Source organism: Eulemur rufifrons, chromosome 7, assembly GCF_041146395.1.
Source record: "Eulemur rufifrons isolate Redbay chromosome 7, OSU_ERuf_1, whole genome shotgun sequence".
Classification (NCBI taxonomy): domain Eukaryota; kingdom Metazoa; phylum Chordata; class Mammalia; order Primates; family Lemuridae; genus Eulemur; species Eulemur rufifrons.
Window position 1 is genome coordinate 62,350,198 of NC_090989.1, and position 13,894 is coordinate 62,364,091.

At 44.8% G+C, this 13,894-nt stretch overlaps 1 protein-coding gene across 1 annotated transcript in view; it reads left to right on the top strand.

Moving 5' to 3' along the window:
* The first annotated feature begins 222 nt into the window (after window positions 1-222).
* Window positions 223-13,894, top strand: part of ARHGAP31 (Rho GTPase activating protein 31) — a 111,820-nt gene continuing 98,148 nt past the window's right edge. Inside the window, exon 1 of the mRNA XM_069472663.1 lies at window positions 223-389. Within this exon, the coding sequence (XP_069328764.1) occupies window positions 290-389 (100 nt within the window). The 5' untranslated portion in view covers window positions 223-289. The remainder of the gene's footprint in view (window positions 390-13,894) is intronic.

The following is a 13,894-nucleotide window of genomic DNA, read 5'->3' on the forward strand; positions in this document are numbered from 1 at the left end:
CCTGCGGCACGGCGGCCCCGGAGGAGCCGGGGGATTTCGGGCTCTGCTGGCTCCGTCCCGCGCCGGAGCCCCGCGCCGCGCTCCCCGCCGCGCCCCGGCCCGCGCCCGCCCGCACCCGGCTCGCTCCCCGCGGGCTCCCTGCGCGGGCCCCGCCCGAGTTCCTCCGTTCGCCGATGCGGCCCCCCAGAGCCGCGGGGCAGCCAGTGATCTAAGCCGGGAGACCGTCCTACGCGCGGTGCCAAGCAGAGGGGAGGGCGACACGGAGGGGCAGCCTCTTTGGGACTAACTCATGAAGAACAAGGGTGCCAAGCAGAAGCTGAAACGAAAGGGAGCCGCCAGTGCGTTTGGCTGTGACCTGACGGAGTATCTGGAAAGCTCGGGACAGGATGGTAATGTGCACTCTTCGCCTTTTCCCCCTTCTTTTTGTTTGAGGGAGAGATGGACTCTCTTGGGTTGTGTTAGATTCATTTCACAAGCTAATGTATTCCAGGCCTGTGTGCTCTGTGTACTTTTTTTTTTTTTTCTTAAAGAACATATACGATTCTTAAGGTGCACAGCACTGCCCTCCCGACGTGCAGAGGCTGTGTCTGTCTGTCCTTCGATTAGTCTCACACAAGCCGTTCGTGGCGGTGCTGCTACAAGTTTAACCGGCCACCCCTGGGGGTGAGGTGGAAGCTGCAGAGGTCCTGATCCTAAACTTTGGATGTCGGAAGGGAGGGATGAGGGGTGGACATGTGGGGTGGTGATCCGTGGGCTTCCCAGGGCACATAATTAAGATTGCCTTAGCTGTCCCTCCTGGGCTCTCCAATTTCATCCGCTCACATCTTTTTTTATTAATGTGCTAGAAGGCAGTTGGGGAGGGGGGTCCTAACTGGGTGGTTGCACAAACATTTTCTGAATTTCTGAGCTGATGCCAAATATATAGCACCTCCCCTGCCCCTGCCCCTTTCCCCAACGCCCCCAGATCCTTTACCTCCTCTTGGCTTTCAGATTAACATTTGGTGTGTCAGACAAGAAGGGTGTTGTAAAAAAGGTCAGAGGGCCCCGATTTTAAAATAGTTTAGGGTAAGTAAGAGAAAAGGAGAGCTTCTCTGTTTTCAAGGACAGATTGAAAGAAAAAAAAAAGGAATCTGGCAGAGTAGAGACAATTTAAACATTTGTTGGGGAAGGGAGAAAGGAAACAATCTGGAATACAATAACAGCATTTGAGCTTAGAAGTTTTTAATCATAAGAAAGTTGGAAAATTGAGCATTAAATGACTCCTTTTGTAAGGTTGACTGGCCCTGCACTTACCGTGACAAAAAGGCCTTGTCTTTAGAAGCTTCAGTGAGAGAGAAAATAGCCCACTATATGGCCCGGTCCCTGTGTTTATATGTAGATATATACAGCACAGGGGAAATCTTAAGTGCACGCAACTGCACAGAATAACACTGTCTCTAGGAAAATAATCTCAGAAACTCTTTGATTAGTCCATATCAAATATGCATCTCAAAAACAGTGCAATGCTTTTGTTTCACTTCCTTTTTTTGAAGACTCAGCACCACCTAGTAATTTGCAGTGGTGTGATATTCCTGTGGTATTCTAGAGTTTGCAGTCTGCTGTGTCATTAGGACAAATGGGTTAGTATTTTAGAGCCTAGGGAACCACAGGTTTCAAAACTGCCTCTTTTGAAATCAAAGCATAACTGAGTCAATTCATTGAATCCTCACTGACAATCTGGAGAGGTGGATTTGAAATAAAATCATTTGGATTGAGCGTTTTTGAATGTGGGAGAACTGCAAGTATACATCTTAACCACTACCGTCAGAAGTTCAGAATGAAATGTTTCCCTCCCTCTGCTGATGCAGGGGCCTTCAGGTTAGCTTTCAGGTCACTAGGACTGCTCCTAGGATGCTACCTTGTACCATGGGGGTGTATTCTGGGCCCTCCCTCCAAAGCTGTGAGGTGCGTAGGTGTGCTTGCCAGCCCTGCCCCCATTCTTACAAACTTATAGATCATAGGGTGAGCGGGAACCCCAGGATTCTGTGAAAATACTTCAAAGGCAGCCTTAAGTAGTTGTTCTTTCACCTGTTTATATTTTGGGGTTCTGCATATGTTTCATTTAAGAAAAAAAAAAGGAAGGGGACTACTGCCTAAAGAAAAAGTGGAAAAAAAGCAGTCAGAGCTCCCCATGCTGGGAAGGAGAAAAGGAAGTCCGGTAAAGCAAACTGACCTACCTAAGGTCATACGGTTGATCACGAAGGATGCAGAGGGCCCTTCCTGGCTGCTAGGCTCCTTTCCCCTCCCTGGCTTCCATGTTTAAGCCAACATTCTCTTCTAACGAATTTTTTCCTTTAAATTGAAAGCAGACAGCCCTACTACAGGAGCAGCAAACTTTCAAGACTGAACATACCTGAATAGAGTTCAGCTTTGAAATGAAAGGCAACTGACCCACTTAATGATCCACACACCGTTATTGCGGTACATGGAAATTAGGCATGCATAATAAGCAGCTTATTATTGTTACTTGTAAGAATAATTAGAATCTTTTTTCCCACAGCTAAAACTAGTTGGATAGTTTTTTTGTTCTTATTTTTGTTATAGTGTAGCATCAATAAACAAAGTCAGTGCTAATGATTTTATCTAAAATAATGTAGCTTCCTCATGGACTTTCTGAAACATGTATTGATTAGTAGACAAGGCCTGGACTCTGCTCCCAGGAGGAAAAGCTGAGCTGGGCACTGCCCCTTTGCCATTCACCTTGGAAGATCAGCCCAGAATGCTGAGGGTGATAAGTCAGTGTGGAAACTGGGAGCCAGGGGGCTGGGGAGGGTCTCTCAAGACTGACATCAGGGTTGCTGACCTTTGGAAGTCAATGAACCTGGGTTGAGACAGGGAAAAATAGTCAGGTCTAGGAGCCCAAGGGCAGAAGGGAAGAAGAGAGATATAGGGAAGCAAAGAGAGCCCCTGGTTGGACAGGGAAGGAAAGTCCTGAGCTGCAGTGGAAGATAAAGCTGCTCATAATTAGCTGTGCTCAGGTCATCTGAACCTGGGGAAGCGTAGCCTGAGGGGCAGCTCTGGGAAGGCAGAGGCTGAGCACAAACAACAAATGTCATGTGCTTCTGTAATTTGTCAAGGCTCAGTTGGACAAATCTGACAAGGCGAGGTGTGTGGGTTACAAATAGGTGTTCAGCTTAGAGTGGACATTGCTCAGGGCCAGTTGTCATCCTTAATCTTTGGGAAGCTGATGAAAAACAGAAACACTTTTCCTTAGAAACGCACACCCCCCCATCTGTACAATTTGTGTAGGTATCCACATAGATGCCAGTGTCAGACCCTACTCTGATCACCCCCAGCTGCACAGAGGCCTGATATGAAGGGCCGGTTTCCTTCTTCTTTCACCACTTTTCTCCAGCCTGGTAAGAACACCCATGAATGGCATGAAGTGGCTCCTGGCAGATTTGGCCAGAGCCTCTTTCACTTTCCCTCCAACGCTGGGGCTGCTGCCCCCAACCTCCAGCTCTCCCCTGGGAACCAGCAAACTTTCTCTTCCTGTCTGGAATAGGGGGAGAAGATCATCCTTTCCTTATTGCAGATGCTGAAAATAGTATAGCTTTCTTTTTCTTCTTCTTAACCACTGAATGTGAAGGCCTTTGCTTGCAGCTGTGTGATAAAAACCACATCATGTTGTCACCTGTGGTTGGGAGGTTGTGGGTGAAGCCCTGAGCAGCCAGAGTGTGTCCGTGGTCGTTTCCTACCTCTACCCTGTGAGCCAAGCCTTCTGGGTCTTCCAGTAGAGCTTGGGGCTGCTGGGGCCAGGAGCCAAGGGACAAGTAAGAGAGTGTCACAGGAAAAACTATCTTCTTCCCCCGTTTTGGCCCTACTCTAAAAGCTGAGGACTTTCTTACAATCTGAGCAATCTTTTTCATTTGCCCACTCCCTAGTAAAAAGTGACATTCCTCTGGCCCAGTGGCTTTCATGATGGCCACACATTGGAACCACCTGGAGAGCATTCAGAAAAAAAAATACTGATGCTTAGGCCCCCTCTCAGACCAATGAAGTCAGAATCTCTCCTAGATGATTTTCATATGTAGGCAGGGTTGAGAACCACTGCCTGTAGTGCATTTTTCCCCGGATAAGCAGCCTCGGCCATTGAGAATGCACCCTCTGAATATTCGACAAGTCTGCCATTTTATTCCTGAAAATTTTTTCCTAGCTCTTATCAGGCTTAAAAAAATGTATATTTATATATATAACACATACATATTTGTATTAATATTTAATGTGTATATTTGATTTAAGGGATGACAGAAGATTCATAAAAAATAAATAAATGCCCGTTACAAATAAAATTTTTAGCTTGATGAGATTAAGCCCCAATATTTCACAGAACAAGGATAAGGCAATGGGAACTTTATTTATTTATTTATTTATTTAAGACAGGGTAACCTCAAACTCCTGGGCTCAAGTGATGCTCCTGTCTTAGCCTCCCAAGTAGCTGGGACTACAGGCAGGTGCCACCACACCTGGCTAATTTTCTTTTTTTTTGGTAGAGACCAATGTCTCAATGCATTGCCCAGGCTGGTCTCAAACACCTGGCCTCAAATGATCCTCCCACCTCTGCCTCCCAAAGTGCTGGGATTATAGGCATGAACCACCGGGCCCAGCCAATGGGAACTTTTAGATGTAGCTGTTCTACATTTCTGGAGCTAAATGATCCTCTCACTTCGTTTATTCATTTATTTGACTGGTATTTATTAAGGCACTGTGCTATGTACTATGGAAAGGAGACAAAGATGAGCTCCAGACTCAAGCAACTTACAGTCTAAGGGACGTGAACAAACTTTGAGAAGCCAACGGACCAATTAAGCTTTGAAGTTAGCCGTCATAGCTGAAGGGAAAGTTGAAGGAGAAAATGCGAAAGCTTTGATCTCCAATGCAGTAGATGAGATACTCAAACATAAACAGGAGCAAAGTGTTAGCAAAGAAGGTAAATATTTTCCTGTTCAAGATAAGATTTAACCTTGAATGGAGAATGGAGGGAGGGCTTTTCTCTCTGGCTTAGTTGTTTCCTTCCTAGCACCTTGCCTGGCACATCGTTATCATACCTTCCCCAGGTAATTCCTCATCTTTTGGGTCTCAGCTTTGAGGTTCTGGAAACCTTCCCTGATCCTGGCAAGTCAGGTGCCTCTGCTGGGGGCTCCAATGAAGAGTTCTGGAACCTTTCTACCTGGGATAGAATCCCAACTTTGCTTGTTTCCAGCTGAGTGACCCTGGAGAAAGTTACTTACCATCTCTGGGCTTCAGTTTCATCATTCATGAAATGGAAATAATAGGATTGACAAGAAAATAAATGAGTTAATATGGGTAAAGCATTTAGCAGAGGCATGCACATGGTAAACTATAAGCGTAGCTATTATTATGAGACTCTGAACTCACCCTCGCATATCGACCTACAAAACGTGACAGAATGAATGAGCCTCCAATGAAATGAGTAAATGTATGGTTAGATGGTATGAATCAATCCCTAAAAGGAACAGGGAGCAGATTGCTTGCCCCACTGAGTGGAGAGGCCAGTTCATGCAGGGGTTTCCTGGAGCCACTGTGGAGTGGATCATCACGTACAATGTTGCGGGCGCAAAGTGTCAACCTGAAACTAAAGGTCCCTTGAAAGACCTGGGAAAGACACAGCCAGCCACTGCCGGACCCACAGGAACCAAGAAGTCAGGTCCTAGGTGGGGAGCTTGTGGAGATAGAACAGCAACCTCATGGGCCTGAGTTTAGAGAAGCATCCCTGCATCTGGGCTCCCAGAGTGAAAAACAGAAAGAACTGAAAGGAGAGAGGTGAGGCTCTATGCCTGGAGAAAACTGACTGGATAACTTTCGGCCAAGCTGTAACTTTACTCTGTATAGTCTGGCTATGACAACCCACACAGAGAATAGAAACAGCTACTGCTGCCTCCCCACAGGCCTCCTTCCTGCCCACTCTTTAGACCTCTGCCAAGAGCCCCTTGACCACAGGGACAGCCTCACCCTTCCTCTTCGCCTGTCCTTCCCCACTGGCAGCCAAGTACATGCCTTCCAGCCTCAGGAGGCCCAGGCATTGGAGCTGCTAAAGAAGCCCCCTCCCCTGTTGCCCAGCCCTACCCTGGAGCCCAAAGAACCATCTGCTGGAGGTGGGTGCTGGAGGCTGCTCCTATACTGGGACCGAGAAATACGTTAAAACTAGGAACACGTCTTCCCATAGATGATGCTGTATGTAAGTGGTGGACAAGCTCTCCAGTACCGTTAGAGCTACAGTTTTTGATGCATTCCTTTCATCGCCCCTCCCCCAATCCATTAGGCATCTGTGGGCTAGCCTGGGAGGCTTTTCTTTGGGAAGGGGTAAGGGGGAACACATTCTGAATTCCAGAAGTTGATTGACCAAGAGAGTTCTTAAGCCCTTGCTGGGGACTGTTTGTTCCTGGGAATCACCTCCCTTCAGAAAGGTTTCCTTTTGTTGTGGCTGCCTGTGTGGCTCTGCAGTGGTGGGTGGAAGAAGGGCATGGAGTGAACGTTCCAGGACTCTGGGCATGAGAACTGTCATCCCACCCACCTCCTTTGCCATTAGATATTGTAGCTAAATAGTCTGAAACAAAGTAGCAATAGGCTTTTCTGGATGGAGCTGCCTATTGTTCACTCCCTCCAGAACAGACTGCTCAGGCTGCGCTGCCTGCCCACCCTGGCCTCTGGGCCCCAAGACTCCACCCCCTTCTAGTGGCTCCTCCAGACTAGTCTTGAGTCCCAGGAACTTGGAGCTAATTTTTTCCCCACACATTGCTTGCCATCTATTTAAGCCAGTGTGGCATTTTTCCACTTATTCTCACCCTTCCAATTAATTTTCTTTTTGCTTATGGGTGCATCTCCCACCCATTTCTCTCTATGCCCAAACACAACTGCTGCACTTAAGTTGAGTTGATCTTGGTGTTCCTTCCTCAAAGGGCCGGCCTCAGGTACTAATTGAGGCAGGGCCACAGCCTGCTGGAACTTCAGGAGTCTGGATAACACCCCATCCCTCTAATTGTTCCCCCGGGATATTATTTTAACTAAGGCTTAAAATAAAGAACCCCTGGCAGCAAACAGGCTGACTGCAATTCAGAGGAGGATATATATACTGGCACTAGGTTTTTTTCTAAGAGCAAATTTTGATAGAGAAAGATGCCAACATCAGGCTGCTGGATGATAGAAGGGAGGAGGAGGAAGAGGAGGTCTCCTGGAAGGAGAGAAAGGATCCAGGAAAGAAGTCTAAGTCCCAAATCAGAACTTGTTATTTTTAGCTCTTACTTTTGGTAGTAAGAGCTATTACCTGTGTTGATTGCTTACTATGCGCCAGTCAGTTTATTCTTACAAATATTTTTGACATCTTTAAGAATTGGGCATTTTTATCTCCATTTTACAGAGGAGAAAACTGAGGTCCAAGAGGTTAAATCATTTGCTGAGATTATAGAGATGGGAAAGGCAGGATTTAAATGTAGATCTATCTGACTTCCAAGGCTATAGTCTTAGGCACAAATCACATCTCGCAGAATAGCATATTTCATAATTTGGCATTAACTTTACAGTTTTGCCCAAAAAACCTATGAAAAATGGTTTTTCTCCCTTTGCTTTGTTTTTCTATCATCCTATACTATTAAGAGTCATAGTTTAACAATTGACATTTGCATAGCACTTTACCCTCTACCAGGAGCTTTTGCACACACCTAAAACCTACCAGCTTTTTTTTTCTTTTTGGAGACAGTCTCACTTTGTCGCCCTGGCTAGAGTGCAGTGGCATCATTGTGTAACAGAGAAAATGGCCTTAAAAAGGGTAAAAGTGTTTTCTGTCTCTTCAAAACACCCTCACCCTTTTTGAGAACTAAAACCTACATCTGTGCCTCAGGCCAATGTTTGAGAAGAACAGGAGAATGTGCGTTGTTCTTTGTGCCACAGGAGATGAATCAAGGGAATTATCCAGGTGGAGGTCACAAGATTGTCTTAGACAAAGATGGGATTATGGGGCTAATCAGAACCCTTAAAAGCTCTGCTCAAAAGCAGGACATTGGTACTTTGATACAGAATCTGCCAACCTCCCCATTTGCTGGCAAATTAATAAACTCCTCTTTCTTTCTCCTCAAACCCCTGTCCTCTTCCTTCTGATTTGGCCTTTGGGACAAGTGCCAAATTTTCAGTAACAATCACAGCTCACTGCAACTTCAAACTCTTGCTCTCAAGTGATCCTCTTGCTTCAGCCTCCCAAGTAGCTGGGACTACAGGTACATGCCACCATGCCCTCATAAGTTTTCTATTTGTTGTAGAAATGGGGTCTCACTCTTACTCAGGCTGGTCTCAAACTCCAGAGCTTAAGTGATCTGCCCACCTCAGCCTCCCAGAATGCTAGGGTTACAGGTGTGAGCAATCATGCCGGCTACCTACCAGCTTTCAAGTCCAACCAGATCCCACCTTTTCCTCCCAGGTCGCTCCCTTCCCACTGCAGCCACAATCTTCTTTCCTTCTTGGAGTACCCACTGCCTTAGGGTCAGAGGCACCCAATTTGGTCTCCATTGTACCTGCTGTTCTGTTCTCTAACTGGCTGTGTATATGCATGTAGATGGTAAGTTCTGCTGAAGGCAGGTCATATTCGGCAGCTCACTGTGCTTCTCTCAGGATGAGCCCCATGGTGAAAACACAGCAGTTGATTGATTCAGTTTATTTCCTCCTTCAGAAAACCAGTGTTAGAGCCCTCTGGAAGCTCAGGACAAGTGACGTTGCTGATGTGCTGGAGTATCAAGAATTTGATTGTTTAATGGTCCCCACGGGGGTAAATAGCTGCTCCTGGATAGAAACCAACCCAGGCTTTGCACAGAACTCCCCAGAAATGCTGCCTTTTGCTAGTGCCTCACCAGTCACTCCTTGGTATGAACCACATTCTTGGCGGGGCCCCAGAACCAACTGAGTTTCTGGGATCGAGTCTCAGGCACTCTTTGTTCTAGTCCAAGCTTGGCTGATGCATACCAGGCCCTGGTACCACGCCCATGGCCTGACGCTGGCCCAGAATGCCTTTGGCAGGCCCCCTTCCCACCACCCCTGGAGAGAGAGGGGTGAATGTCGCTCCTCCTCCCTCCGAAAAGCAACATATACCAGCTCTCACTGTTACAGATACTAGCAAATAGCACGACATAGGCTATGATTCTAGCAAATCATAAATAAATCTTAGTCTTTGTGAAAGCAATTAAGCTAATTTGTGTGATTCTGCATATTTCTTTTCCTGGCTCTTTTCATGTTTTTAATCAGAAACTATATTTGTGTAGGGCTTTTAATTCAAGGCAACAAGTATTTAATGGGACTCTAATGTGCTAGACATTGCTCTCAAGTTGCTCTCAGCCTAGAGGAGTCATAAGATGAAAAACGACTAAAAGAAGTACAAAGAAGAATGGCATGAGGGGTGTAGAGGACACACAAGCAGGGGACATGCACATGTGAGGCAGCCAAGTGAAAGAGAACTAGCAGACAGAGTGGGTTGTTTGTAGCAGGGGAAAATCAATAAAAGGATAAAACAAACATCATCTGACTGTGAGTTATGACGGAGCTATGGGAAGATGGGTGGTTGGTTTCTAGAGGCAGGAAACCACGTGGTCTTGCCTGACACTTGGAACTGGTCACACCCTTGTGCACCCTGGGGGAGAAGAGGCTTAAACTCTGGGAAAGGTAGCTGAAGGTGACTTATAATGACCAGGATCGGGGACTAGGAGGAGACCCTGGCTGGGGTGACAGAAGCCTGTCTTCAGTGGCAGAGGAGTGAACCTACCCTCAGGAGGGGGCAGAGCAGCTGATGATAACAAGATTAGCCGTTGGTTTTGCTGGTTGTGGCTGTTTCTGTGTCCTGCCTGAGCACAGAAGAACAGAGAATTCCGTTAAAATATAAAACTTTTAAAAATGATGCTGACACCCTAATTACACTTCTTGATTAAATCTATATGTAGGGCATAAATGCCCAACCTTGACCTCTTTTCATCGTGTGTATGTGGAAAGTTCTGTTTTGTCCCCATTTTATAAATGAGGACCAACTCAGAGAGGTTTATCAACTTGCCTAAAGTCACCCAGCCAGGAAGTGGGAGAAGCAGGACTCCGTTCATGTCTTTTTGACATTAACTTCCTCTTCCATGGCTTTGTCTGCTTTGGATCCAGCCAGCCACACTATGCTGGCAGTGAAGCAGGTCTGATATGTAGAGCTCCATTTCACCATGCATGTTTAAGATGATAAGTTCAGTAGGATTTAGTTAGATTTTAATAAAACTTCTGGCAATTGAGTTCCCATCCTTAGTTTTTCAAAGTAAAACATTTAGGTTCCAAATGGCAGGATTCTAAAGAGAGCATGCCCTGTTACCATAAGTAGCCCCTTCCACCACTTCTTTCCCATCTGTTTCCTGCATGCTGAGTATTATTGGGAAACAATGATGTCAGCTCTTCCATATAAATCTACACCTCCCTGCCGGCCCCTCCCCTACAATGCATATTTTTGTTCCTCTTTCTGGCTTTTGTCTTGCTGTTCTGTTAAGGACTCACGCTTTTGGCATCGATTGTTGGCTTTCTTTTTAATAAGTTTTAGCTATTTGAGCTTTATTGTGGCCTTCAAAGTGCACATGCTTTTTTTGGTTCCATATTTGGAAAATCCTTTGTTTGGCTGATAGCTAGAACATGGGCCTGGTATTAATGGAGAGGAGCCATTTTGCTTTCTGAGGAAGCAAAGCTAAATGCAGGTCTCTGAATCAGGCTCAGAGCTGAGGACATAAACCCTGCTTGGAGCCCTCTGAGGCTACAGTAGAGTGATAGCTGACCTAGGCACAGTGTCTAGCTGGAGGCCAGGATATACCCTTCGAGTAATCTGCAAGGTCCTGTGTTCTCCCATCGTAAGCTTGCCTTCCAAATGGGGCTTGGTTTCCTCAGTTCCCCTTTTTTTTACTTCCCCTAAAGACAGTTTGGTTTTAGAATGGAAGGGGTGTTCTCTGGGGACAGTATGAGTTTTGATTTCTGGATCCAAGAATTCTGGACCTCTCTTGTTAAGCCTTGGGCAGCAATTCTCAAACTTTATTGGACATAAGAATGACTCAAAGTCTAATTGTTACTTTTAAAATTTAATTTTAAAATTAAGCAAATGTTAGTCAAATTTAGTATACTATTAGAAATAGTCTTTAAATTCCATTTCAGACTCCTTGAAACAAAACGAACATCTAATAAAAGTTTTCAAATGAGTATTTGCATAGGTCCTACAGTATCTGAGTCCATGGAGAACATGCGATTCTACTGAATGGGTTCTCCAGTTTACAGGGCTGCAAGCTGTGAAGTGCTGCTGCATATTAGGATTCTAAGGTACTGTCCTTCAAAGATTCTACTTTTGCAGGTCTGGGGTGGAAACCACATTTTTAAGATGTGCTCCAGGTTATTCCGTTATCCTTGGCCTCCTGATCTCACTTTGAGAAACATTGACTTGGCACATAGAAGCAGCTAAGTGAAACCACGTGATTTTTATTTTCTTCATTATACTTTTTATATTGCCCAAAATTCCAACAGTGAATGTGTATTTTTACTTTTTAAATCAGAAAAAATAGTCTTTTAAAATTATTTTGGGAATAGGGTGTCTTGATTCATTGAATTTTTCATAAAGCCACTGTTTCAATCCTTATTTTTAGAAAAAAATAAAGTCTGCTAGTTTGTTTTCCTGCCTTAATAGATGTAGTATAGCAAAGTCAATTAACCTCTCTTCTGAGAAGCAGCGTTGCAAGGTAGTTAAGCATGTAGCTTTTTTTTTTTTTTTTTTGCTGATAGATTGCTTTGGTTCAAATCCCAGCCCTACCACATGCTAGGTTCATGACCATGGATAAGCTATCAAACCTCTCTGTGCCTCAGTTTCCTCATCTGTAAAGTGGGAGCTATGATGATAATGGTGCATACCACATAGGGTCCTTATGAGCATTAAAGGAACTAGTGCACTGTGTGGAATTAGCAAACCTTCCACAAGTGTTAACTATGGTTCTCATTTCCTTGGTGATTGGAAATCTTATCGTTTCAGCCTTTTTGCTCAGAGAGTGGTTTCTGAGTTATGCTAGGGAGGTGGAAGTTGAGAGAGCTGAGAATGAATGTTTGAAGGGTCTCATACACCCTTAGGGGCTTCTTTTTTTTTTAAAAAAAAAAATTCTCTTATGTACACACAATTATTTATTTTCTTTGGTTAGATGCATAAAAATGCTAGTTTTAAGATTCTTATCTCTTGATAAATATATCTCGGGTGGGAATGTGGCAAACTTTCTAAATTTTACATTTCTTTAGTAATTAGAAAAAGAAAATAACCTAAAAACAAAACTAAAAAGAAAAAAAGAGGTCATGGTAAAAGACTGTAATCATAGTGGTAGCCATCCAGCCTTCGAGTTTCCATCTGCTTTTCAGGACAGTGATGAATCTGGAAAATGAGCCTGCTTCCACCAATGATGGAACCATGTAGGGCCTGGGTATTTGGGGGGCCATATGACATTTCATATATGCCTACTTATTTGCCCCACAATTGCATTTTGAAAGTTGACTGAATGAGGTAAACCTGGCTTGAGAGTGAATTGAAGCATGAATTAACTGCAAAAAATGCTTACTCTTAAGCTGTAGGAACAGAAACAGGGCCTAGAGAAAGAGTGTTGTATTTGTTCCAGTGTTTCATTTTAAGATGGAAGCTTCTACACAGAAGTACATTTAGGAAGGTGATCAGAAGAGCAAAGGACTGTAGCATGCTGCAGAAGACAAGAGAAGTTGCTGGGTATGTTTATGATAGACAAGTAAAAGCTGCTTCAATCATTGACATGACCGTGCTGGCCTCTGGGCTTTTGTGTTTGTTGCCCCTTGTATTAGTTTCCTATTGCAGCCATATCAAATTAGCACAAGTTTAATGGCTTAAAACAACACAAATCTGTTATCTTTCAGTTCTATAAGTTAGAAATCCAACACAGGTCCCACTAAAATCAAGGTGCCAGGAAAACTATATTTTTTTCTGGAGGCTCTAGAGAGGAATCCATGTCCTTGCCTTTTCCAGCTTCAAGAAGCCACCCACATTCCTTGGCTCACGGCCCCTTCCTCTCCCTGTCCATCTTCAAAGCTAGCAACGTTGCATCTCTCTGACCATTCTTCTGGAATCATGTCTCCTTTACCACAGCTGGAGAAAGTTTTCCACTTTTAAGGACCTATGTGATTAAATTGGGCCCACTTGTATAATGCAGAATACTGTCCCCATCTTAAGGTCCTTAACCTAGCCACACCTGCAAAGTCCTTTTGCAGAGAAGGTAACATATTTATTTACAGGTTCCAGGGATTAGGGTGTGGGCATCTTTGAAGTGCATTGTACTGCTTACCACCCTCCAGGAAGGTGTTGCACTGGGTAAATTATCTGTGCTTGATGACCTCTGAGGTCTTCCCCAATCCCAAAACTTTGGTGAATATGTGATTTTTTTTAATCCAATTCGGTGCACTGTTAGAAACACTCCTTAAATTCCACTTCAGAATCCTTGAAACAAAGTGGACAAACAAAAAGCCCTGTAATGTCTGGGTCTGTGGAGAACATCTCACTCTGCTGAATGATTCTACAGTTAGCAGGCGGCAAGCTATAAAGTGCCGCTCCTTGTCGGTATTGTGCGTTCAGCCCCGTTGGCTGCTGAAGGAGCCACAGAAGTGCTGGAATCATGGCTCTCATTTATTGAGGACCTGCCTCCTGCCAGGCCCTGTACAAATGTTAACTCAAGCGTCTCTGACAACAGCCCTAGGAGACAGGGGTTACTAATGAGATGAGAAAATAGAGCCTCAGAGAACTAAAGTGATGTACCCAAGACCACAATGCTGGTACTTGGCAAAGCCGGTATCTCAT